General features: G+C 37.6%; 1 protein-coding gene across 1 annotated transcript in view; it reads left to right on the plus strand.

The window, feature by feature from the left end:
- The window catches only part of USH2A (usherin), a 733,563-nt gene that overhangs the window by 411,411 nt on the left and 294,718 nt on the right, over positions 1-27,434 (plus strand). The window contains exons 35-36 of the mRNA XM_046679838.1: positions 13,456-13,607; positions 18,362-18,524. Of these exons, the coding sequence (XP_046535794.1) occupies positions 13,456-13,607; positions 18,362-18,524 (315 nt within the window). The remainder of the gene's footprint in view (positions 1-13,455; positions 13,608-18,361; positions 18,525-27,434) is intronic.

A 27,434-nucleotide genomic window follows, 5' to 3' on the forward strand; every position in this document is an offset into this window, starting at 1 on the left:
TTCCACAATGTGAAAACTGTTCTCTCTCCTCCTTTTTAATTGAAGGATCAAGTATTCACACAGGGAGCTATCTGCCACATTCAATCATCATCCGAACCTTGGGGGGGAGCCCTCAGTTGGTATTCATATTGCTGTGCTGTACTGGAGAAAACAAACAAATATGTTTGGAGCATCTATATTCACTACGCATGTTATTTTTATGACACACTAAAGCATTGTTGTTTAATTCTTACAGTAAACAGAATTGTTCAGTGCAAATAGAGATACCTTGTATTAAATTTACATGGTATTGTACTTGTATTGAATTTCCTTGGTTATATATGACAATCTATTGAGCACCATAGGAAATACAATTTGACATAACATGATGAAGAGGCACAAAGATATATATCCCAGTGGATGTGCTTTGTGGACAATTATGATCCAGCTTCCCTGTGAAAATTAAACACCTTAAAACTTCTACCATTATGGAAAGAGAAAGGTAATAAACTTGAAACTCCTTATGCTAAAGAGCCAATGAGAATGAAGTATCCATTTTGTGGATTATCCACTAAAGAACTGAATTTGTGTAACTGGATTAAATAACCTGACCCCCCTTATCACATGGCATGATATTGTTTTATTTTCTTATATCTATCTTACTGATTATTAGCACTAAAGAATAAGCAAGAGAAAAGCACAAGAAATACAATACAGTTAAATATAATAAAATAAATTACCACAATTGTTTTTATGTTGGATATTTTTCCTTCACGTCTCTAGATCCACTCTTCACTCTTCTCCACTCAGCCTTGCATCCTACAAGACTGACCTTTACTCGCAGCATCCATGGGCTTCCGTTTGGTTTGTCCACGGACAGCAGCAGCAAGAGATGAGAGGGTGGGAGGAGAATGGAGCCTCAGAACTTACTCTCCTTGGTTCCCTTTCTGCCCGGCTCTGGGCACCAGGGCTGCATTCCTCCACCAAAGTCTACAGCTCCCATCCAACATCCCCTTCCTAGGACTCTAGTTCTTTCTCCACGTTCCTAAATCTGCTCCCATCCTTTCTCCTGCAAATTTAAGAACGTTTACTGGCTCCTAGTCAAGTAGTTAGTATGGTCTCCTAGGAGTCCCAGCTACCACTAGCTGAGATGCATTATCATCACTCGATGCTTTCCCTTAACCCTACCTGTATCTTCGTGAGTAGTCCCTTCGCTAAACTGTCCTCAGTTGTCATTTATGTTGCCATCAGGTTGCTGCTGAGACTCTGACTAATTCCTAAATCTCATTTAATCCACACTTAACACCAAATTTTGAAGGTGGAATGTAGAGATAAATGTAAGATGCTTTCCTTCATTCTGAGAATGGCCAAAGTAAACAAGAAAAATTCCTTTGTGTTAAACTTTGTTTGGAAACATGACATTTTAAAGCAAATAAGGAAAGCCGCGTTCAAAAGCTCAAGACACAAACTGTTTAATAAATCTGTGATAGTTAATTTTTAAAATAATAATCAACTTATTGATATCTCATTGAAAGCTTTCTGGTTATTATTATGAAATCTTTGTTATAGTTAATCAAATAATAGTTTGTGGCATTTTTCCCCTTGATAAAGTAGCTCCAAGTGCCAAGTTCAGCTTAAAGATCAGTTTCCCAAAGAAGCCTTATACCCTAACCCACCCAGACAACATTAGCATCCATACCCCTCCTCATTTTTCTTCCATTCCGTCTGATTCTCCTTTAATGAACTTTACACACACACAAGCTTACTCTGTATTCTCACTTAGATTGAAAGTTGTATGAAGCCAGGGACCAGGACTGTTTCGATCACTTCTGTAATCCCAGCATGTAACACGATGCCTGGCACATAGTTGGTACTCCATAAATATTTACCGAGGCATCAGATTGCTACCAAAAACTAAACCCACTAAAGCCAGCAGATTTTTTTCAAAACTATTTTATGATATTTTAGGATTAGCCCAGTGGCACAGGGGTTAAATTCACACTTTCTGCTTCAGTGGCCTGGAGTTCACCGGTTCAGATTCCGGGTGCAGACCTGTGCACTGCTTGGCAAGCCATGCTATGGCAGGCATCCCACATATAAAGCAAAGGAAGATGGTCATGGATGTTAGCTCAGGGCCAGTCTTCCTCAGCAAAAGGAGGAGGATTGGTGGCAGATGTTAGCTCAGGGTTAATCTTCCTCAAAAAAAAAAATTATTTTACGATATTTAGTAAGTACCTGTTTTTTCACACTGTGCTTTCTTGACTTGATTGGGGTGGGGGAGGAATCTGCTAGGCGAGGACAGATGACATACCAGGAAGGAATACAGACCTGCCTAAAACATATTTTTGGGAGATTCGCACATTATTTTTCACAAGAGATGTGCAGTACGTGGCACGGATCAAATAGGAAGAGATAGTCTAAAGAGAGATTCCTGTAGTAAATAAGGCTTTAACTTACCCTTGAAGGAAGGGACAGCTCTAAGTTCATGCCTTTTATGTGCCTAACACTTAATTCGTAGGATACTTTCGTATATGCTCACTCATTTGATTCTCACATTAACTCTGTCAGGCCATCAGGACAAGGAATATTATCCCCATTTTATCGGTGAGAAATAAAAACTTAGAAAATTTGAGCTCCCTAACCAAGTTTTAAAGATATGCGGTCATAAGAGAAAGGCCGTGTGCAGAGGGAGAAAGACCTTCGCAAAGGGAAGGCATGGACTGGGGGACCTTACTCTTTGGTTCCTGACTCTGTTTCTGAAGCTTCGTTTTTCTCCACCAAAATCTAAGAGAGCACCCAGGACATAGCAGGCACTCAATAACTACTTTGTTGATTGAATGAATAATCATTTACATGTATATACATAAAATAGATGCTTAAAAATAATTGGCCATGCAGTGTATACTGTTCAACACTTTGACTTTTTTTCCTCTTAACATCACGGAGTAGGCATCTTTTCATGTCAGTACATATAACCCGCCCTCATTTTTTCTAAAAGCTTAATAGAAGGTCATTGAATGAAATCACAGCCTTAAACCACCATGAGGCTACCAGGCGCCTGACTAGTCGCCATTCTTTGGAGTAGCTGCCTCTCATCAATACCCACTAACCATTACTCGTGAACAACACTGACAATGAGGTCAGGTGCTTGGTCCAGTAGACAGTCTTCAGATGGATTCCCGTTTATCCTGAGTTAGTTAGTGTTGCACGGAAGATTCAGCCAATAGTTAGAGCCTCAGAAGTCCCCAATTCTACAGGAAGGGCCCCCAGAACCAGCTGTTAACCCTTTCCTTCTCAAATGAAAGTAAACCAACAGGTTGAAAGTATAGAAGAAAAAAAGAAAAGAAAGTTGGTGTAGCTACTTTAGTATCAGACAAAGGAAACTTTCAGGCAAACAGGATTATTAGAGATGAAGAGGTATCTGCATAATGATAAAAAGGTTACTAAAACTAAGAACATTTCTTTTCATCCAAATGCACTATAAACTAAATGCCTGCAAAGATAAGTAATAGAGTCGGAGGTGATATATACAACACATTTTACTGTCAGAAGACTAGTGTCCACAATATATAAATATTTCTAGGAATCAATAATAACCTGGGGGGAAGATCAGAAAAAGCATTTCACAAAAGAAAAAATTAAATAGCTAATAAACATAAGGAAATGTGCTCAATCTCTTTCATAAGCTGGACAATAAAAAATAACACCAAAACAAATTACAATTTTACACATATAGTACTGGCAAAAATTTAAAGGTGTGACTATGCAAGGTCTTTTTAAGGATATGGAAAAATGAAACCTCATATGCACTATTGGTGGTAATGGGAATTGATACACTTTGAGGAGTAGCTGGGCATTATCTTGTAAAGTTGAACATAACTCAACTATTCCACTCCAGGATCTATACCCTAGGAAAATTGTACACATGTGCCTCAGCTCACATATAAAAAAATGTTCATAGCTACATTGATATAATAGCCAAAATGTGGAAATAACCTAAAGATCAGCAGCAGAATAAATAAATAAATTGTGCCATACAGGAATACTATACAGCCATGAAAGTGAGTGAAGTATGGCCAGCCTCAAAACATGGACAAAACAGTGAATATTATGTTGAGCATAAAGAGATGCAAAAAATATATAGAATATGATTCCATTAATATAAAGTAGAAACCATGCAAAAGTTAAATACATTGTTTAGGGATCCGTTCCTAGGTAGAAAAACAAGGAAATGCTTCTTAAAAAGTCATCCTAGTAATCTATGAGGGAGGGAAATTGTTGGAATCATGAAGAATACATGGGAGATTTGTAGGGTGCTGGCAACATTCTATCTTTTAACCTGGGTGATGGTTATACCGCTTTTTGCTTTTCAATTTGTTTTTAAAATATAGCATATTTTATGCACTTTTCTATGTTATTTTTTATTATAGAATTTTTAAAATCCAGAAAAAAATGGGTACATAGAAGCTGTAGAGTATAATGTTGGATACGCTGCAAACTCTGAATTCTCCAGTGCCAACCCATCGTTCTGTCACTTTCCAGCCACGTGGATTGGCCAAGCTATCAAACTACTCTAAAATGGGATTTTATCCTCTGTAAAGGGAGGGTGAAACTCATTCCACTTTCAAAGATCTTTCCTCAGGATGAAATGGTGCCTGATTAAAACATGAATACAGTTGCTATCGTTTCAGCGTAAATGTCCTCTGACTCTCTTCCTTGTCGTGCTTCCCTATACAACAGTTTCCGTTTTGCACTTTAATTAAATGTTACATTTTGAGATAGTTATAGATTCTCATTCAGTTATAAGAAATTATGCAGAGGTTCTGTGTACCCTTTACCCCGTTTCCCCCAATGTCAACATCTTCCAAAACCATAGTGCACTATCACAAGGCTGATTCTGACGTTGATACAGTCAAGATACAATACACTTCCATCACAAGGCAGGACTTTTTCTTCTAATCCTCAAACTGGAAAACAATCTCCTTTTAAACCAGTAGTACAGAGGTAAGTTCGTTCTTTGCTAGCAGGCTTTATGTATTTTTCATGGCTCACTTTAGTCCATCTCTGATAAAGGTAGACCCTTCTCTTTTTTTTTTTAAAGATTTTATTTTTTCCTTTTTTCTCCCCAAAGCCCCCCGGTACATAGTTGTGTATTTTTAGTTGTGGGTCCCTCTAGTTGTGGCACGTGGCATGCCACCTCAGCATGGCCTGACAAGCGGTGCCATGTCCGCGCCCAGGATCCGAACTGGTGAAACCCTGGGCCGCTGAAGCAGAGCGCACTAACTTAACCACTCAGCCATGGGGCCAGCTCCCCAACCCTTCTCTTTTCTGACCAGCGATATTGTTACACCATATTGCAGTCTAACATGTCCCAGCCCTAAGCAGCATAAGTTTGTTTTATTAAAGAAGAGAAAGTATAGAAAACTGTTAAAGGGGCCAGCCTGGTGGCAGAGCGGTTAAGTTTGCGCACTCTGCTTCAGTGGCCTGGGGTTCACCACTTTGCATCCCGGGCTTGGACCTATGCACCACTCATCAAGCCATGCTGTGGCAGCATCCCACATATAAAGTAGAGGAAGATGGGCACAGATGTTAGCTCAGATCCAATCTTCATCAGCAAAAAGAGAAGGATTGGCAGCAGGTGTTAACTCAGGGCTAACCTTCCTCAAATAAAAAAACAACTGTAAAAGATATTTGTCTCTTAGAAAACACCAAACGCTCCTGCTGAAATGTGGCATTCCCGCATCCCTGCCTCAGTCACAACTAGTTACTATCTACTCAGGAAAAGATGGCTTTAAATTTATTTATTTTTTCTTTTTAATATTTTTAGCTGTCCCACTTCTCCCTACCTCCATGGTCTTCCTACTTCAGTCTGTTATATATGTGACTCTAGATTAATTTTTCTAAATACGGCTCTTTAAGCCCCTACTCAGTGCATGAAAATGTCAACAGTTCTCCTGTGCATTGTAAAAATCTCAACTCCTTGGAGTGGCATTCAAGGCCCCAATCTCCCTTTGAAGGCTTTTTTACTATTAGACTTTAACCTAATGCAGCAAAAACAACAAAATACTGCACTCCTCAGGATATCTTTACTATACCTTGCACTTCCTTGCTCCCCTGCAGTGGTAAATGTCATTTCCCCACCAGAAACATCTTCCTCAGTCATTGCCTTTCACATTTCACCTTTTATGGAAGACCTGGCTGTTCTAAAAAGCTTTTAGGACTCATGTCAGCTAGAGTGATTGTTCCCCGCTCGAAGCTTCTGTACTTACTGTCTATGCCATTTGTTGGGCATAAAGTTTTTTGCGGTGCTTATCATTCTTATTTAACTCTCAGATTGTTATTTCATTTGACCTATGTTTAACCCTTTGCTTACTTCCATAAAGGCAGATATTATTTGTTATTCTTTCTGCCCCCCAAAGCAACAAGGATGGTACCTTTCAGGTAATTGACTTCCAATAAATATACGTTAATCTCTTCATTAGGCTCATCTCTTTTTTTTTATAGAGCTTACTTTTTTTTCTTGAGGAAGATTGGCCCTGAGCTAACTTCTGTTGCCAATCTTCCTCTTTTTCTTCCCTCCCCAAAGCCCCAGTACCTAGTTGTATATCCTAGTTGTAGGTCCTACTAGTTCCTCCATGTGGGATGCTGCCACAGCATGGCTTGTTGAGCAGTGCGTAGCTCTGTGCCCAGGATCCAAACTGGTGAACGCTGGGTTACCAAAGCAGAGCATGCGAGGTTAACCACTCAGCCACAGAGCTGGCCCCTCGTTAGGCTCATCTTAATTGCTTTTAGGGCCAGAGCATGTTCGTCCGTTCTTAATTTAAGTGGAATTCCTAAATATTTTAGAAGCAAAAGTTAGCTAGAAATCAATACGAGAAGTGGTGTCAGGAATGGGAGGAGACTGTCAGGTTCCCCCCCGCCCCGAATTTATATTTGTATGACTTTGGAGCCTCTAAGGCTCCAGTCCCTTATATCTCTAACAAGGCAAATAACAGTTCTTATTTCTTGGTGGTGTTGAAGTTGATGGAAATAATTCATATAAAGAATGTAGCCCATTGTCTGACTCCAGGTAAGTGTTTGGTACACTTTTTAATAATAAAGTGTCTTATAATTTTCAAAATATTTAAGTGACGTTTCAAGAACTTATCATTTTACTTTTCCCAAAGCTATTCATACATGTTCTAAACTCTAGTCACAGAAGGAACGTGTCTCCTTAAGCCTCTAGGTATATTCATTAGTTTTTGTTACTCACTTTTGAAATCTAAGGTAAATGAAAATGGTTGTATTAATAGATATTTTTGACTTATTACTTACTAAATCTTGTGTTTTTAGAACTGAATGATGCAATATTTCACATTATATTAATTTTTATTTATATCAAAATGTCTACTAATAAAAATAAGTTATGAAATCTGCCTGCATATCTTGATAAGAAATAGAGTGTTCTTTTCAAATGATATCTCTTATTGTCCACAAATTTACCAGGAAGTTTGACTGTGTGTCCTTAACTCAGGATTTTACAGTTAACGGCCTTGCCCAAACCAAATCAGGGGAAATGCCTACACTTGCCTCAATCTCCCTTTTTGAGGGCATGTGTGGAGACCAGCTCTCAACCACAATGGGATCCCATTTTGGCCTGACCTTGAGATCTGGTGATTGGCTGGTAAGATCTGGACCAAACGACAACACTTCGAGTCTGTTTCATCGTCATGACCTGCTCACATTGACCCCAGCTCCCTGATTCTGGGATGGGGAACTCTCATGTTGCTAGTACTCAGCGAAACCCTGATTAATCACTGATTGCGTGTGGCATGATCAGATATGTGTTTTGAAAAATGCCCTCTGTCTCTAGTATGAAGAATGAATTTATGGAAGCTTAAATAATGCACCAAAAGACTTAGGTGACTATTATTCCTAGGTAGGAGATGATGGCAGCATGGACCAGGTGGCCATGGAGATGGGGAAAGATCAGTTTGGAAGGGAAAGTCTACAGGGCTCGGTGATGGAGCTGGTCTTGGGCTTGAGGTAGAGTGGAGTGGGAAAAATGACTTAGAGGGTAGACAACACTTACCCAGTGTACACTGGTTCTATAGTTTGGTTCTACAATTGATCTTTTAGCCCCTCCTACAAATCCTATCAAATATTGGTTGCCTACAGAATTCTGGGTAATTCTGTTTGTGTGTGTGTGTGTGAGATCTCACTTGACTTGAAGTTGGACTTCCAGCTCATCCACTTCTCAATTTGGATGCATCCTAGATACTAAAAATGGTCTGAGCAGTTGAGTTAACTGTCACAAATCTCACTTAATTTCATTCTCAGCTCATTTGCCATGTACTCATCTTACTCCAAGCCCTTCTCTCAGTGACTGTCTATTATTTCTTTATCCATAGTTGCAGATATCACGGTTATCCAGTTTCCCAGCATAGCTTTCTGGGAGTCGACTTGCTAGAGGCAGGTAGTCAAAGAAGTGACTTTTGAGAGACAGTCACTGAGGGAAAATGGAGAAGAACTCAAAAGGCAGACACAAGAATTGATAAAGTGTAGCCAAGGAGTGACGTTAAGGGTAGAGCTGGGTAGGTATCCTATATCTCACCAGTCCTCGAGGGTATTACTGACTTAGAGAACATAGTCTTTGATGTCCATAATGCATAGTTTGAGTCACCACAAAATGTTTCAATTGTATTCGTTAGACTCTGTGTGAGAAGACAGGTAAGCGTGTAGCGCTTGCTAGAAAGATTTCCTTCAAAAATGGTTACGATTTTTAAAGTTTATCCCTAAGGGAAGAGATTTAGCTATAATGAAAATTAACTTCTATAAAATATCTCATTTCCCAATGTGTCAGATAAATGAGATATTATGCACATAATCCTAGCATAAAAGAAATTCTCTGTTTCCCAATTATGGAAGAAAAAGGAAATATTGATTTGGGTACTTTCTATTTCAATGTTGAAAGCAGGTCAAATAGATAGCATTTCAGGGGTCTTAACAATTTCTTTAAGAGCTTCTGCAACACATTATTTGCACATAAGATTTTTTTTGGTGAGGATTCAGTGATTGCTTAGCAGAGGACCTGGCACATGATAATTTCTCTTCATTATTATTACTACTGACTTTAATCCATTTTTTTCTTCTCTTAAATTTTCTATGTACTAGTTAGTTTTCACTATGTATCTTTCATTTCTTAGTTTTAATTCATTTGTGCTTTCGTGTGTCTAGAATTAAGTGACATTAAATCAAAACCTTTTGGTAAGTGTTCTTAGAATTACCATAGTTGGTCACAGTGGAATAAAGCAGAACAGATGCTGGCAGCTGCACTTTTTTGTGGAGACATGGTGGTACCTGATAGGAAAATGAAGACTCTTTCTCAAACATCTGGAAATAAAGGAAATGGACCTGTTTTCAGAAAGAGAACTGGGGGCTGGCCTGGTGGCATAATGGTTAAGTTTGCGCACTCCACTTCAGCAGCCCAGGATTCAGGGGTTTGGATCTCAGGTGTGGACCTACACACTGCTCATCAAGCCACATTGTGGAGGCATCCCACATACAAAATAGAGGAAGATTGGCACCTATGTTAGGTCAGTGACAATCTTCCTCAAGCAAAACAAGGAAGATTGGCAACAGATGTTAGCTCAGGGCCAATCTTCCTCACCAAAAAAAAAAAAAAAACAAAGAAAGGAAGAAAGAGAAACTGTACAAAGTTATCTTCAAAAAGGGAAATGGGTTAGAGCAGTAGCTTTATAAAAGTATTAGCTCATTTAAATTTTAAAAAAGCTTTAATCCTAAAGGATGTATTGATCAAGATCTAATTGGTCAAACAGAAAATGTGGTAGGTATGTAAGACAAACTATATTTAATACAAAGAGTTGGTTACAAAGGAGTTGGAAGAGCTGGACGAACAAAAGGAGAAGGAGCAGGTACAGGAAGAACAGAAAGGGTGACTGCCAGTGTGCTGCTAACTTCTCTGAGATGGAGCCTCAAAGCTGCCTCCGCTGCTGCTTGCTGCTGGATTTGCTGATTGATGCTTGAACCATCAAGAGATGCTGCCCCAGCCAGAGCCAAAGTGCCACTGAGATTCCACTACTGATGAAGCTGAAAATGCCGAAGAGATGCTTCTGCTGCCTGGACCACCTGAGGCCACAGCTGCTTTTCCCCTTTGCTGACCTAGCAACAGCCAGCAAAGGCCTCAGCTCTTGGAGCTAGAAGCTTGACGTTTTCTTTCTTCCTGCTTCTGCCCTCCTAGCAGGGTCTCCTACTGATGAAACCTGATAGGAAACCAGCAAGCAAGAGAGCTGGAAACGTAGCTAGGCTCTCAGGCTCGGCACACAAAGCAGACTATAGACACGCGGAGGTCGGGCCATGACTAGATGGATTAGATGAATAACCAACTTAGCAATTCAGCATCCATGTACACTCTCTTCTACCTCCCATTACCTTCCACTACCAACAGTAATCCTTGCATGCTTCCACCTAACGTGGTACTACTATGCTTTGTACCAGTGAAGATGCTCTCACCCTCCATCACCGTATTCCATATCTGGGTGGCATTAATTTCCTTTAGTTTAGACACAATCCACCTGGATATTCTGCAACTTAAAAACTAAAGTAAATTAACACCCATTAACTTTCTTTATATAAATCAATAGGGAAAAGGAGGAGGAAAATTAGTTATTATATGCAAATCTCTATGTAATAAGCAAGAAATGAAACATGATAATATCTGTAAGTCTTGTTTCTATAACTAGTTTAATGCCATAGTTGATATTTACAACTTCTTCCCTTTGCCCTCAGCCAGTAGCTCATCTGTTTGGGGTTCGTGACCTAGTGAGGCAACCCAAACCTTCATTACTGAAGAGTCTGTGTCAGTAGTGGTCCTGGCTTGGGTTTCTGTAGACTTTCAATCCTTATATGTTTGGACCTGGTCAGATAAAGAGATGCCCTTGAGAATGTCCTGGGTGTCAGCATGCAGCTGGAAGCTAATTTCTCCTTCCAGATAGTGACTTTTTTCTTTGCCTATTGGTAAAGTTGCATGAGCATCCCAAATTGCCCGGTAATATTCTCAGTTTTTTGGTTGCAACCCATGATATAAGCATTCCTCTTTGTGGGTAGAGAAAACAAGAATATTCTGTGTGGCTTATTAAGTGTAACAGTGAGAGGAAACACTCTGGCTACCTCCTCTCTATTCCCATTCCCATGTGTTCTCACTATAGAAAAATCAGCATCAAATACTTGTCCCTAGTTCAAAGCAGATGCAGCAACCTGTGGGAACTCCCAACCCACAGGGTGTTGTCACTCAGTTTGAGCTGTAATGTAGGCTTCAAGAGTCTATTCCTCAATGTCTCAGGCTATGGGTTGATGAGATATATAGAAAGATGAGTAAGTTCCATGGTGCTAGCTCATTCTCTACTTCTTTTGCTATAAACTGATTTCTTAAAAGCAGTGTCGTGGGGGGTATCCTGACAATGGGCGTGGCATTCTATTTGCAGACGATGGTGCTGCTGGACTATTGTGAGCAGGCTCTAGAGGTAAGCAATTCCCTGCCAGAAGAGAAGGATGCTTGGGGAAAGAGCTCCTGACGCTATGGTCCTGCCAGTAATGCTATCCCTAATATGGTGATGGATAAGGATTGATCTACTTTAGAGACTTTAGCAAGACCAAATCTGATGTTCATAAGGCTGAGAGTCAAGTGTCCTAGAAGCCCTTATCAGGGACTTCCTTGATGACCTTGACTTTGCTAGAGTCTTTTGTTTCAAAACGCATTGCTGGGGCTGGCCCTCAGCCGAGTGGTTAAGTTCCTGCCCTCTGCTTCCGTGGCCCAGGGTTCATGGGTTCAGATCCTGGGTGTGGACCTACACATCACTCATCAAGCCATGCTGTGGCGGCATCCCACATAGAAGAACTAGAAGGACTTACAACTAGGATAGACAACTGTGTACTGGAGTTTGGGGGAGGGAAAAAAAAAAAAAGAGGAAGATTGACAACCGATGTTAGCTCACGGCAAATCTTCCTCGCTAAAAAGCAAAAACAAACAGCAACAAAAACTCATTCCTTCCCCAAATCTGCTATCTCTGAGCTATGCTTTAATATCATCTTTTTAGCGAGTCTCTCTTCATATTTCAGGTATCTAGGTATCTCTTTTTTCTGTAGCCTTCAATTTTCATTCTATATTGGATGCTGATATTTTTATATGCTGCAGGTTCATTAATTTATTCATTTAATTAACATTTATTAAGTGCCTACTGTGTTTTAGCATGGTGCTAAAGCTCTAGAAATACACAGGTGAGGGAGAGTCAAGATTGCCTTGGGGATCCTTGAGGATGTCAGGCAATTAAACAAGGAATAATAATCCTAATAATGTGATAAGGGGATAAGCACTATGATGGAGGTGTATATGGGAGAAACACCTAACTTCTGTCCTTGGGGAAGTCTGTCCGACAGAGAAACACTTAAAATAACTCCTCAAGAACACACTCAGGGGGCCACTATGAAATTAATTTTACTTTGAAAGAGGTTCTAATTTAGCATGTAAGCAAAGTTTTGTTTCCCGCGGTAGAACGTTTAATCAGTTTGGGGATTCTATATTTCCAGTGAACATAGATCCCAGCTTCCTTTTGATGAAAATGTCTTGACTGAATAAATCAAATGATCATACTCAATAACCATTTAATTTCTCATCTCTTTACGAGTTGATTTCATGAAAATAGTCATGACTTTCCTTCTGAAATAAATTTTAGTTGATAATTAAACCAGCAAACGATAGCTTCTCGAGCCCATTCATGGATGTATGTCTCATGAATGTAATTTGTGCGATTTGTGCAATTTGTGAAGGCTTTTTTGTTTAGGTGGTTTAAGGTTGGAATTGAGAACATGGGCTCTGGACACAGATTGCCTTTCGAATCCTGACTCCAACACTTGCCAGCTCTGTGACCTTGAGCACGTTCCCTAATCTCTCTGTGCCTGAATTTTCTCATCTAGAAAATGGTGATAATAATACTGCCTCTTTTATAGCAGCACTGTGAAGAGAGGGTTAAAAGGAGTTCATCCACATGAGGTGCTTAGAACAGTGCCTGACACATCCTGATTAATGCATAATGCATTAACAAATAAGGTCATTCTACTTCTAGAGCACATCTATTAAGGATTCATTTTAGAAAGCCATAAAAATTATAAATGTACTTTATTCATTTTGGATCTGGAACACAAATGACAGCAGTTAATGTGATGCCATAGAAAGCTTCCCACCCTGGGACTCTTGGGTTCTATTTCTGTCTCTATTAATTGGCTTAACTTGATATTCATGGGTTTAAAGCCTTTTTTATCCTTTGAAAAGAGATAGGGTTTAGACTAAGGGAAGTACCAGATACTGTGATTCAGCAATTCCAGGAAATTAGAAATCACGTCAAGAAGTGCTTGCTTTCCTTAAAACATTCTTTTCTGTTGTCTAGTGGTCATACTGAAAGCTGATTATTTTCTTCCTAGGTGTTATCACAAGTTATGGACTCTACCTAGACGGTGTATTAATTCACAATTCCACAGAACTCAGCTGTCACGCTTCCGGCTTTGCTCCTTGGAGCTCACATTCCTTCAGAGTCCAAGCGTGCACCGCCAAAGGTTGTGCGCTGGGCCCGCTGGTAAGTCTGTGAATTTGTATTCCGGGAATGCATTAAATGTCAGATGACAATGAATAGCAAGAAAGAAGTAAGTGGTGGTGACTCACTCTGCACAGCTAGCCTTTCGAGCAGGATGGGAGATTTTTATAAAATTTCATTTAAGAGTTAGTAAGATTTTATATTCAACATAAATTTCAAGACGGCAATAGGCCTACTGCAGGACAGAAACTGCATTTTACTGAAATTTCGAAAGGTAAATTGACCAGTTTAGCAGGCATGCATACAATTTTGCCTGATTTAGTGATACGTCTAAAGTGGATTTTTTCTTACTTATAATGGGCTCAACAACTAAGTAAGTTTGTGATTAAAAAGTGAAAATAATCAAAAGCCTGTGACTGCTACAACATGGCAACACTGCTCCCCAACAAGTATAGTAATCAATTAAAAGGTTGAATTTGCCTCATCTGTTAGAATAAAATATTTTAATTTCATTAGTGTGATACAGCTTCATAAGAACAGTATTTAAAATTACATTAATATCAGCTTTTGATAGCCACATTTCAGAAATCTATAATGTATATCTATATTTCATTAGTCGTTAAAAGATTGACAAAATTATGCTTTTTATTATTGGTATAATTTTTAAAACCCAATTAATAGTACATAATTGTCATAGACTAGCATGATACTCTTTAGTTTCCAAACATCCCATTTTAAATGCTTTTGTGCCTTTCTCTTGATTAATTAGATTTAGCTTCTTTTAACGGAAATGCCCATTAGTTTTAGATTTTTTTTGGCAATCTTTGCTAATGCCCTATCATTTTAATGCACTCTGTCTTCATTGAAGAGTATATTATATAAATATTACCTTGAAAAACAGCTCTACCATTTAATTTTTGCTTCCTTATTTTTGATCACACCTCCCATTTCATTTCAGAGATTGGTTACTTTCCAAGTTGCTAACATCATCTATCGGTGGAGCTGAGCTGTAGTCTTTATTGCCATTACGTATTTTATGGCCTGCTCTGATGGTTACTTATTCTTAAAAGCAGGAATGGCAATTGGCCAGTTTTTCTTCTCCATTCAAAAAAAGAAAAAGAAACAAAAGAACACTTCGCTTGAAACTTAGACTTTTAGAAATATAAACTGACACTGTGGGTGTGGCTGCTAAATTGGATCCCACAGTGTCTCCTGACGTTCTGGCAACTTTAAACAAGGGGGACACAGTTATTGATTTGCATCCTGTGCAGAGAGTTGGCCATGTTAACCTTAAGAAATCAAATGCCACAATGCGTGATGGGAACGGGGACAGTAGAATTGGATTGTAAAACCTACTCCCCCATGGCTTCATCCATTCTAGACTCAGTCCTTAGCACTTTCCTTTATCCTGTGCTCGGGATGCAAACACTTTTCCCAAGTCAATGATCCGTCTCTAATCACTGGAATTGAACAACAATATCTTTATTTAGAACAAGTCAACTATATGCTGCTAAGAAGTTAAAACTCACAGTCTTCAATTGATTTCTAAAATATTTTTGTAACAATTACAGTCCACATTATGCCCTTAAGAGATTACATATCTGAGTATTCTAAATAGCTCTGGATATCTATCACAATCAGGAAGGATAGTTCAGATTCAGCTCTTTTTCGTTCATGATTCTTTTGTCCTTATTGATTTCAGAAATCTATGAATCAATCTTAAAAGCCAGTCTTTCCTATCATTAAATTATAATATGATATTTGACAAAATTCAGACAAATGTAGCAATTGTGTATGCGTATCATTTAAAGGTATTCTTTCTCTAAAGCTCAATGTTATAACAAACATTTCATTGAAACAGAAAATTTACAATTTCTATATTTAAATCTTTTGCTGGCAGAAATAAAAGAATAAATTTTTAAGAATCTATTGTGTTTGTTCACCTAACAACATTTCTTAATGATGACTCTTGGTTTTTAGAAAGAGAAGCCTTTTTATTTTACATCTCTTATTTCTTTCTGTGCATGTGGGAAAATACTATTCAATGTTTTCTGTGACAAATATGCTCTATAGCCTCAAATGTGGTACGGTTTATCCTCAAAATTGGCAAGTTGCCCATATAATAAAAGAAAAAATAGTAAAAAAGGACAAATTCAATAAAATTAAATGAAATACCAAATTTAAAATAAAAATGCATACATCAATCCCATATTTTTACCGCTTTAACATTGTATTAGCTCAATATGTTTTCTTTTCTTAGCCTGACCAAGTTTGTTACCTGTTATTTGTGGTTCAGAAGGAATTGCTCTGTACCCAGCTGAAAAAAGATTTCCTGTGGTTTGTTCAGTTCTTGTCCATTTACACAATGTATTTGACTTGTAAAGAAATTCCAATGTAAAAAACTATTTGCAATGCCTATCATCCTAATTTTAAGATGCTAATATGCCTTGTCAAATTAAATCTAGTAATTGGGGTTTTATAAGAGTTTGAAATAATGAAAAAAATCGGAAAATACAACAGACGAAAACTTTTTAAATGCTCCTTGTTCTCAATTGTATTGTTGAATTATGTTACAGAGAAACCCTTCACATTTTGTGTTTCTATAATAAAATGCAGTGAATTTGTGTATAGGAAAATCAGTTTACTTTGTTTTTTTCCCATTTAACCAATGTTAGATAACATTGGAATCTAAGATTGGGAATTTTCTGACTGTGTCTGAGCTTGGGAAATTCATTAGATTCAGTTCTCCAAGGACGCTCTTAAAGATGAAGTCTGCAACTATAGGTCATTGTTGTGGGATATGGTTGAAAAGCTTCCTTGGTTTCTTGGCGATGGCATGCCTACACAGATAAACACACTCAGACACACATGTACATGTACTTTCCTTTTCACGTTCATTTTTTACAAAAAAACAAATAAATTTATTTAAGACACCTAAATCTTAATGGCAATATATGTTGTGGTCAAGAGAATCCTATATGGGAAATCTACCCTAAATTTGCTATTATTCCTCATGCCTCCTTGGGAAACATGCTTATTCCACTAAACCTCAGATTTCTCAACCATTACAAAAGAAAAATAATACCTACTTTAAAAGGAGTTTCTGTGAAAGTTTAAATGAAATATTATGTATATAAGAATTTCTAGTACATGGTAAGAGTTTTATTAAGGATAAAAATTTTATTAAAACATTTGTACATTTTCACTACATTATTTGTTTTCAATTTTTTTTTCTGTGTCAAGGGAAGTTTCTGGTTGAAAGCCAAGCTGACTTTCCAGAATTCGTTTTCCTTAACATTCTTCAAAGGCAAGGTAGATAAACAGGTAAAATTTTCAAAAAAGACTAAGTCAGAGAAAAACAATCCAATTGCCACATTTAATGTGGAGTAAAACCTGGAGTATTTATCCAGACACTTACGGAAATTTTCAAGATGTATTTATTTTGAATTAACCACATATTTGACTATTATAATATAAATATCTGGAATTGCCCATAATTCTTCAACTTTTTGAGTCATTTTATTTGGGACCCTTTAAAGTCATTGTCTATGCAATAATTTGAATCATATACATAGAAATAATGAGACCAGTTGCATTGTTATGAAATATTAAAGTGATGAATTGATATTTTTCCAGTCAAGCTTCTTTATCATTTTTTGTACATAGCTATTAGGCTAAAAAGATGAGCAGGAGTTATAGACCTAGAGAACCCCATAGCCTTTCTCAGATGAAAATAAAACATGTCGTGACCTCATACTTATTAAAAATTAACACTCTGTCTTTTTCACATTTATTTTCATAATTGGGAAAGTGAATTCGCCCTAGCAAATGAAAGTTTCATAATTGAGAATATTTGCTTGCCTAAGGATTTCATATTTGATCACCTTCTTCTGAGGAGCAAGCCTGTACTTTAAGAATAAGGTCAAAATTATCAACATATTCAATAAATCTTAAAAGGTCAAACCTTTATGAGTGATGCTTATGAGCTTGTGACAATTAGTTAACACATTTAAGCCAGTTATTGAAAGATGCTAAAATATCCTGAACCCCTTTCTACTTTCTTGCCACCTTCATCTTCCTCGGGTCCCTTATCACTTTATTTATTTGGTTATTAAAATCTTTCTGGCCCCTGTGCAGCTGGAGATTCCATTTTATTCAGAGTCCTCTTCAAACAATTCACTTTTTGCTCTTTTTTGCATAGGTTCATTAACATGATATTGATGAAATTTTCAACATTTTTTGTGATTATAGCTTAACAATGGAGTCACTCAGGTACACTTATTCCTTCATGTCTGGCATTATGCCATCTTTATGTACCTAGTACCAATGCAGCTTAGAAAACTGGGTATTTGTGTGTGTGTGTGTGTGTGTGTGTGTGTGAAGATGCTTGGTAAGGGCCTTTGAGAAAGTCTAACACTCTAGTCAGAAACTTATGAACAGAGACCTTATGCATTTCTTCTCCTTTGCAATCACATAAAAATTGTTTTTAAGCAGTCCTAGAAATAGTCCGTGGCTATGCACCACCATAGGCACAGTCGCAGTGTGAGCAGATCCACTTTCCGGAAATCGCAGACAGCTGCCTTAGTCAGGAGCTCAAATTCTCAGCAGTAACAGCAGGAGGAAGAAAAACGTGAGGGACGCTTTGATCCTGCTGACAAAATGAGGTATTCATACAAGATGCTACTGTCAAAATAGTTTACTTCACAGCCAAAAGAGATTCTTTGAAGAAATAAGCTCAAAGTGAAGCACGTTCTTATTTTATTTGCAAACAAAAATAAATCTTTTTATGCTCACAGGTGGAAAATCGAACTCTAGAAGCTCCTCCTGAAGGAGTAGTAAACGTGTTTGTCGAAACAGAGGGATCACGGAAAGCCCACGTGAGGTGGGAGGCACCTTTTCACCCTAATGGACACTTAACATACACCGTCCTTTTTACTGGAATGTTCTATGCAGATCGAGGTAACTTGTTTGTAACTTTTAAACTTTCTTTATTTTCCCTAAAAATGACTTATATGGATGATCTAGTTCAGCACTTCTGACGGTGTGATCCCCAGAACCGCAGCAATGGCTTAATAAATGGTGAAAACCTAATACATTTTTCACGCAAAGAATTGAGCTTTGATTTTGCAGTCCATCTTAAATAAACTATTTTTGTGTGTGTGACCATTTTAACATTCCTAAACTAAGTTGGTAGTGCTGATGTATGTTCCAAAAAATTAACTGGACCTGGATTAGATTACATAGGGTTCCTGGAAAGTATTATGGGCTGGCCTGGAGCTGTAGTAATTAACTTCGCATGTTCCACTTTGGCAAGCTGGGGTTCGCCGGTTTGGATCCCGGGTGCAGACCTACCAATTTCTCATCAAGCCATGCTGTGGCAGGGTCCCACATACAAAATAGAGGAAGATTGGCACAGATGTTAGCTCAGTGACGATCTTCCTCAAGCAAAAAGGGGATGATTGACACAAATGTTAGCTCATGGACACTCTTTCTCAAGCAAAACAAGGAAAACTGTCAACAGATGTTAGCTCAGGGCCAATCTTCCTCACCAAAAAACAACTACAATTAGTATTATCAAAACCATCTGATTCCATAAGTTAGGGAGGTGTGGTTAGATAAGAGGCTTATTTTAAGCAACCATAGAAAATGCAGGTGTATATTTTACTGAAACAATTTTTATTTTATTGAGTGTTTACTTTTACCACTTTCAGGAGTAGCCGTACTCTTTTTAAAGAAAATGTGTTCAATGTTTCTTTTTAAATTAGTAGCAAATAGGCAACAACATAGTTATAGTCGCATATGCTGTTAGCAATAAAATGATGTTCCCCTGACTTTACAACGTTTCTTTGTTCCTGAATTATCTATAACTATTTGCAGGACTTAGTAATATCCCCAAAGTGTAAAACAGGTGAGGAGAGAAGAAAACAGACTTTTCTGAATTTGAAAAGAGTGTTCCTATTCATATATTGTGTTGGCAAATGAACATACAGCAAGCTGGGTGCGTGTCAGAGTCTGAGCTGATCCCCTCAAAGATTGGTGTGTCCCTCTTTTATGCAATCTGTGCTTTGATGTATTCTGCCGTGAAGCACTTGTAAGATGATGAGGTAAGGAGTGATGGTCGATTTGAAAAAAAGAAGCAACATTTAGGCCGGACCCATGACAGCCCAGCTATTTCCGCCAAGGCAGCTGGGTGAATAATGCAAGAGCTGGATTCCCCTCTTGTGTTTAATCTTGCATTGTTTTTGCAGAGAAAATTTCTGCCTGCCTTCTAAGTCATGTCATTTTCAGTTGTCATCCCGTCTCTCAAACCATCAAAACGGTATTAAATGTTGCAAAGCTGCGCAGCAAGAGAACTTTCAAAAGTCAGAACCCATTTGCAGAGCAGCCCTTGTAGAAAATGTATTCTGTTCTCGGCAGAATTTTCCTTCAGTTCTTTCCACTGAGAAGTTTACTGATTTCTCCCAGTGGAATCTGCTGGAATTTATCGGTTCATGGTTGGCAGTCACAGATTAAGGTAAATGTCGATCCGTAATGACCCTCTACATGTTAGTATTGCAGTAAAGCTGGGCTTTTATGTCAAAGATATCGGAGAGGGAGCTATTACACATGACAGGGGTGATCAAGGGACTCCAGACCAAGGCAAGCATTATTAAATATTGACTAGTTCTGTGATTTATGTAGAGCTGGAGGAAAAAAGTGACTTTTTAACCATTATATATTCTTCAGCAACGAAAACCAGCCATTTATCTCCTGCTGGTAATAAAGAACAGAGTGCCTGCATATTTTAGTGGAGGGAAAACTTGGTCTTATAAATGAGATGAACTCCTTCATGATAACATTTCAGTTTGTTAATTGCCAAAAGCAAAACAGACAAATTGGAAGCAATTACGAGATTTGACTTAAAGTGTTTTGTGGTGTGCGTTCAACTCTAGGGTTGGAATGGGGCGAGGTTGGAAGTGAAAAGATCCTCTTGGGATGGACCCAGGAAATTCATTGCATTGGTTCGCTGGCGCTGGAATGCGCATGTCCAGTGTTCAGTAAAAGGACTTCAAGCGTTGTCTTGCCCTGACACCCGTCAGCAGCTGGGTGACATTTATACTGAGGGCAGAGAGGTTCACATGGCTCCAGGAGAAACGAATTAAACATTAATTCATCAAACTTATTCAAGATATCATCTGTTCACTAGATTTATACAAAGCTTATTGAATTGTCTAATGGCTAATTGGTTATTTCCTTGACATAATGAACAATTGTATTTCATCCTTTTCTGTGCTGGCTCTTAAAGAGGAGATGGTAGGGATGTGTAAGATAGAGAAATTCAGCTGGTAGGAAGCAAGCCTAGCTTCCAAATAATGTGGCTGCTGCCAGGTCACTATTTTGTGGGGCAGGATATTGGGCCGTCTCCGTAAGACACCCAGGACCCTGGTGTATATGTCAGCTTAAATCCTGAACTACAAACTTTGCAAAGTCAACATTAGATTTTGTAACAACCAATGAGGCAGGACACATCAGAGTGTGAGTCCTCAAAAAGTATTTATTTCCGACCATGTATTATATTATCATGAATCAATATTTAAAAAAGTGAAAACAATAAGCAGTTAAAAGTGCCAAGAATGTTCTGTAGTCTCAAAGGAAACCAATGCACTCCAGTTCTTATCTTCTAGAAATATTCCATGTATATACGAGCAAATATACATACATCTTCCCTCATTCAAAAATAGATGTATATAGTCTTCCTCCCACACATACAACCTTTTACGCAAATGATACCAAATTGTATTCATTATTTTGCATTGTGCTTTTTTTAACGTAATAATTTCAGAGAACTTGTCATATCAGTATCTAAAGAACTTTCTCATTCTTTATACAACTTTATGGTATTCAGTCATATAGATTATACCATCATGGGTTTAACCAGTTCCCTACGAATGGGCATTTAAGTTGTTTGCAATCTTTGCCATTTCAAAGAGTGCCTTAATGAATAAAGATAGAGATATGCCGTTTCACGCTTTTGCAAGTGTATTAATGTGATAAATTCCTTGAAGTGAATTGCCAGCCCAAAGGAAATGTGAATTTGTAACTTTGTAAGATATTGTCAACTTTCACTGCTGAGAAGCCATACAATTTGCACTCTCATGGGAAACGTACAAGAGCGCCTGTGTCCCTATAGTCAGGACATCTGAGCATGTTGCCAACTGGAAGTGTTAAAAATGGTCTCATAGTATCTTGAGTATGCATTTCTCTTATTAGGAGTTAGTTTGAACTTATTTTCATATGTATAAAAGACATTTGTATTTCTTTTTCTGTGAATTCTCTATTTGTATCCTTTGCCCATATTTTCACTGAGCGATAGGAGCTCTTTACATATTAACAAAATCTGTTCTGGGAGTAGCAATTTTTTCCCTGCTGTCACTGTTTTTTCCAGCTTTAATGATTTCTTTAATACATTTATACCCAATCCTTTTGGAATGTTTGTAGATATGATATGTAATCTATGGATCAAACCTTATTTTTTTCCCAGAAAATATCCCAGTGTCTTAAAACCATGTATTAAGTAATCCATATTTTTCCCCACTGGTTTGAGTTTCCATTTTTAAAAAGTGCTAAATTTTCACATTTATCTATAAGTATGTCTGGACAGATCTGCACTTTTATTTGCATTATTATAGTATTTTAATTATTAAAGCTCTAGAATATATTTTAATGCCTAGTAGATCTAATCCCCTCACTGTTTTTATTTTATAGAATTTTCCTACCTATTTTCCTTATTTATTTTCTTTCAAGCAATGTTGATAAGTTGCTACTTCCTCCCAGAAGTCCTGATGCTATTTTTATAAGGATGGGATTAAATTTATAGGTTAGTTTAGGTAGAATTAACATCTCTATGATGTTGGGCTTCTCTAATCAATAAGATGATTATACTTTCTATTGGTTTGCTGTGTCTCTCACAAGACAAAGTTTTTTTATATAGATTTTGTACATTTTGGTTGATTCATTGATATTTTATAGTTATATATAATCTTATATAGTTATAAAAATTATATATTTTCATAATTAACTTAAAAGAGCTACTTTTTAAAATGATACATAGAGTTCACTCTCAGATACCTGTCTTCAGAAAGCCATTCTTTCAAATATTTATATCCGTTGGGTGATCTTTTGTCTAACAACAACAAGCATCTGTGGCTTTTTTGTTACTAGGCTTTATTCTCATTTTCCTTAAAGCACAGAAGTCTTATCAGGTGGCAAATGACCTGATTAATCAGGCTGTCAACTAGTTTTTTAATAAACCAAATCTGAAGTGTATAAAATGGCATCAAAGATCAGCCGTGAAGCATCTCTGCCCCCATAGAATTTGCAAACAAATACAGAGGATAAGAGAGGCAAACCTAGTCAAGTCATTCTCAGGTGAGGCAAGAGAGAAACCAGATGTTGGTGTCACAAGTGGGACAGAGCTAAATGGGGGAGGATTTTTGGAAATATTGGGTCTTACCCTTTGCTTCAGTGATGGATTAGAATAACTTGAGTATGAAAACACAGTGAGAGAATGACAGAGCGAGCACAAACAAATGTGAATTTCTCAACAGCTTTTTTGGGCTATATTTTGTATATCATAATATCCACTTGTGTCAAGTGTACAATTCAATGATTTTTAGTAAATGTACTGAATGTTGCAATCATGACTGTAAATCAATTTTAAAACATTTTCATCACTCTAATAAGATTGATCCAGGTATCCTTTACTTAACTTTTCTCCCCTTCCTCTCACCTATTTGGTATCCACATGTTTAATACGTATGTATACCATCCCAAGACATCCTTCTCTCTATCAAAAACAGACAAAAAACCCTATATAATCTAGGTAAGTAAAGTACACAGAAAAGAAAGCAGAGTTCCAGGCCACAGAGGCCTGAGATAAGAAAATTAACAGATTGCCCAACCCACACTGGGATATATTAGAACATATTTTCTGCCTTTTCTTAATGTCTGCCATAGAAGTAAGGATTAGTACTTAGTTCTGTGGGGTTCTATCTGATTTGAAACATCCATTTAATTATGAGGAACATACAATGCAAATTAATTTTTCTAGGGTCTGCAAGTACCCTTTACTGACCTGGAATAAATGCTTCGTTCAACAGCTTGTTTCTTTCACCTTTTACAGGTGAGCTGTCAATTTCCAGGGATCAGTTTACAACATCTTCAGTAATTTTTTCTCTTGACATATGTGAATTAACTCTCAATTTCAATTATAGGTAACAGGTTTATAAAAGTTCCTTATGAAACATCCTGAGTGTATATTTTTTTAAATAAAAGATGTGTAAATTCAGAAATAAAAACTAAAATTACTGACAGCTTAGTAGTAGAAATATGGCTTACATGAAACTGTTTTTAAAGTTATAAAGTTTTTATTTAACTAGGAGGTGAAAATAATGTGTGATGAGAATTTATGGTTCTATAATTACTTTATAAAGTTGCAAAAATATTTTCAACTACAAAAATTCTAAAACCATCTAATTGTCAAGAAGGAAAATAGCAAATAATGTTACTAAGAGAAAAAGAAAATATTCTGAGGTCTTAGGAATACTTTCAGAAATGCCACGCTCTTTACTACTAGACTCGAATCTTTACACTCCTTACACTGATCCTATTCTTAGTCGGCAAGAACATGTCCTGCTTTTTTTCTTAAGCAGTTATTGTGGAGTCCTCTGCGAATAGTTTAATTTTCATTATCCTTCCTTTGGAATGAATTGGGAAGAGATCTTCCTTGCTTGATAAACTGACAGATTGTTTTGTGTCTGAGTTTCCAGGGTGTGCTAATTGCCGAGTCCTTTGTGCACTCTCACCTGCTCTAAAAAACTGGATAGCAGCTTAGTTTTCATCTTTAAATGCCTCTTTCTCATAATCCTCTATTTCGTGTTGTGGGACGGAATAAAGATGTTCATTTGAGAAAGAGAGAATGTGGATTACTGCAAAAAAGAAAAAGGGGGTAAATGAAAATGATCCTTCAGCATTAGCAAAGGGAAATATCGTTTAGTAAAGCAATTGACAAACTCACATTGGTGAAATTGAATCATTTTATTGATCCCTGAGAATTCTCCTTCTTGAATATAGAATGGTATGGGAAATAGGTTTTAGATTTTTTTTCCCAGTGTGGATACCTTCAACCAGGAAGGAATCTTTTAAAAGGAAAAGTGGAAGGAAAGGATTGGGAAGAGAAGGAAAAGGAAGGAAAAAGGAAGGGAAGAAGGAGGGAGAAGGGAGGGAAGAAAGAAAGAAAGGAAATGGAAAGCAAATTGTGAAATTAGCATGAGTCAGATAGTTTGCTTGCTTGTAAGAACTGATAGCCCTAAAAAAAACTTGATTAGTTTTGAAGGCTGATTTTAAGAAGCCTGATTATATTCTTTCCAAATCGCCATTTCGCTGTATAGGTAGAGAGAGCATGTATATATTTGTATATCTATGTGTATATATATTTATATATGAGTCTATATATATATACACACACACATAATAGTTATCTCTGGGTGTTGTATTAAGAACGGTTTATCTTCCCATCTCTCTTTTTTTACATACTCAATTTTTAAATTTCCTATAATAAATATGTATTATTTTTGCAATTAATTAAAAGAAAATTGCTAGTAGAGCGGGTGGCTGCAGCGCAGAGTAATTTGCAGTCGTCACAGCTGGTTCCTCCCAGAAGGAGGAGATCAGAGGGGCAAGGCAGCTGCCCTGAGGTGGAAGCCTATCGAAGGATACGAGGGCATCTTCATGTAAATCCACTGATTCCTCAGAAAAACTCCTTTGCTGCCGTGTAGAATGTTCCATTTTCCTGATCCTGTTTCACCTGCATTTCTTTCTCCAGTAATTGCCAGCAGTAACCAAACAAAAACCCTGAGGATATCACAAAACAAACGAGGAAACTAAATAGCATTGGTCAGAGAAATAAATGAGACTCTATGACGGAGACCAAAAGATAGTGTTCGGGAAGCCCTGAGGAGTGGAAGATTCCAGTCTTTTGAAGTGAGAGGTTATAAAGTTTTCTCTGCAGTGGTAACATCTGGAAGGGGAGTGAGTCACTTTAAAGACCAAATAAGGTTTTTCTAAGTAGAAAAGATAGAGGAGTCTAGCTATGATTGCCCCCATTCCCCATTCTCTGAGCGTGAACTTTTCCTCCTTTGATGACTGGAGACAGTATCTCATTCGAATATCAGTATCTAGTGTTTGCTGCTTGGCATACATTCCCATCTAGAAACAAAAGAAAATAGAGGGGAGTTGAAAACACGTCAAGAATGTCTTGCTGGGTTTAAACTAGATGAAGACATATTTTTAGCTACCTTAAAATACCAGCACCCAGAAAAGGCTTACCTTCTCCTGCAGCTGCCGGTCACCAAAAACAGCACTTTAGATAGTATATTCAAATGCTATTTCTCTCTAAAAGATCTCAAAAAACCACAAAAATCCAATCCATCTTTCAAGGTTACCTAGAAAGAGTAAGAGGCCTTTGCACACAATCTGATTCTCCAGATGCTTTTCCTCCCAGAATAAACTGTCTTTTATAAAAATTACAAGGGGAAGAAAGATAGAGAAGCATTTGTTTTCTTGGGAAGGTAAAGAAAATAACCCTACGTGGGAATCCCTTAGACTTCCAAGGAGTGTGCAGGAAGGCTAACGCTGTTAGGAAACGGACAGCTTTGTTTTATAGTCCCTGATGTCTGTTTTTTAGTGTGGAGGGAAATGTGCTCTTTCCGAGCTGGGCTTGCGAGCCGTGCAGTATATCTGACACTCTGCCCTCTGGGAAAACCCGCCAGTGGGAGGATTGTTCTGCTGGTGCAGTACAGCTTGTAACTCGGAATCCCGTCGGAGAACTTTGTAGTTGCTTGTCAGTCAGCAGGAAGATAAAAGCGGCAGCTTCTTTTCAGGCAATTTGAATTCATCTCCCCGTAATGAGTTAGAGGGGCAGGCAGCAAGAGCGAGCTCGCCTGGGATCTTATAAAGTGTATTTCGTGGGTGGAAGAGAAACGCAGAGGAGAAAAAGGAACATAACGTCTGCCTCGCAGCCAAATAAGCAGAGTAACGTGGCTTGTCGTCGGTCCCCTTCTTTTCAGGACCACTTTTCCTGATTCTCCATATTTTTAGGAGGAAAGGTCAGAGCAAGTACAGCTCTACCCCATTTTATTAAATAAAAACTCAATATAGGAAAACTGAAACTCAGTAAAAGTCTAAAATAGAAGGTAATAGTATTTCATACACAAAAATTCATCAAGCACAGACAAGCTAAAGACATTATACTCTGGTTTTTTCACAGTATGCAAATATTGACCATATCATTTTGTTTAGAGAGACAGAAGAAATTAAATGAGGGTCCTAGAAGGGGGTCCTTGTGGTTATAGACAATAGCCCTGCGGCTCCCTCCTGAACATTTCAGATATTTTAACATTAACATGAGATATTAAGAATGATGACTGTGGGAAAAGGTTATGTTCAAAGCAAGTATTAATAGGAAAAGCAGCAAGAGGATAGGGGAAATAGAGAAATTACTTTCTGTTTCTTTGGGAAACAAATTTGTCTTCTGCAAAAAAGAAGTTATAGTTAATACACTTTTGCGTAAAATGTCAGCACATTTCCAGAGATAGAAATGCACACCAATACAAACACACAGGAAATAAAAAACGTTTTACTTGGAATTGAAAATCTTTGCTGTATTGTTGGTAAAAACATGAATGGACAGTACTAAGATCTACGTCATTTCAAACATTTGGCTATAGAATATATACCCACTGAATGTATTGGCACCTCTGATTGTATATCACGTCATGGCCAATAAAGCTATAGAAATGTGTAATTAGAACATATTCCTCCGCAAGAATG

This window comes from Equus quagga, chromosome 12 (assembly GCF_021613505.1).
Source record: "Equus quagga isolate Etosha38 chromosome 12, UCLA_HA_Equagga_1.0, whole genome shotgun sequence".
NCBI lineage: Eukaryota > Metazoa > Chordata > Mammalia > Perissodactyla > Equidae > Equus > Equus quagga.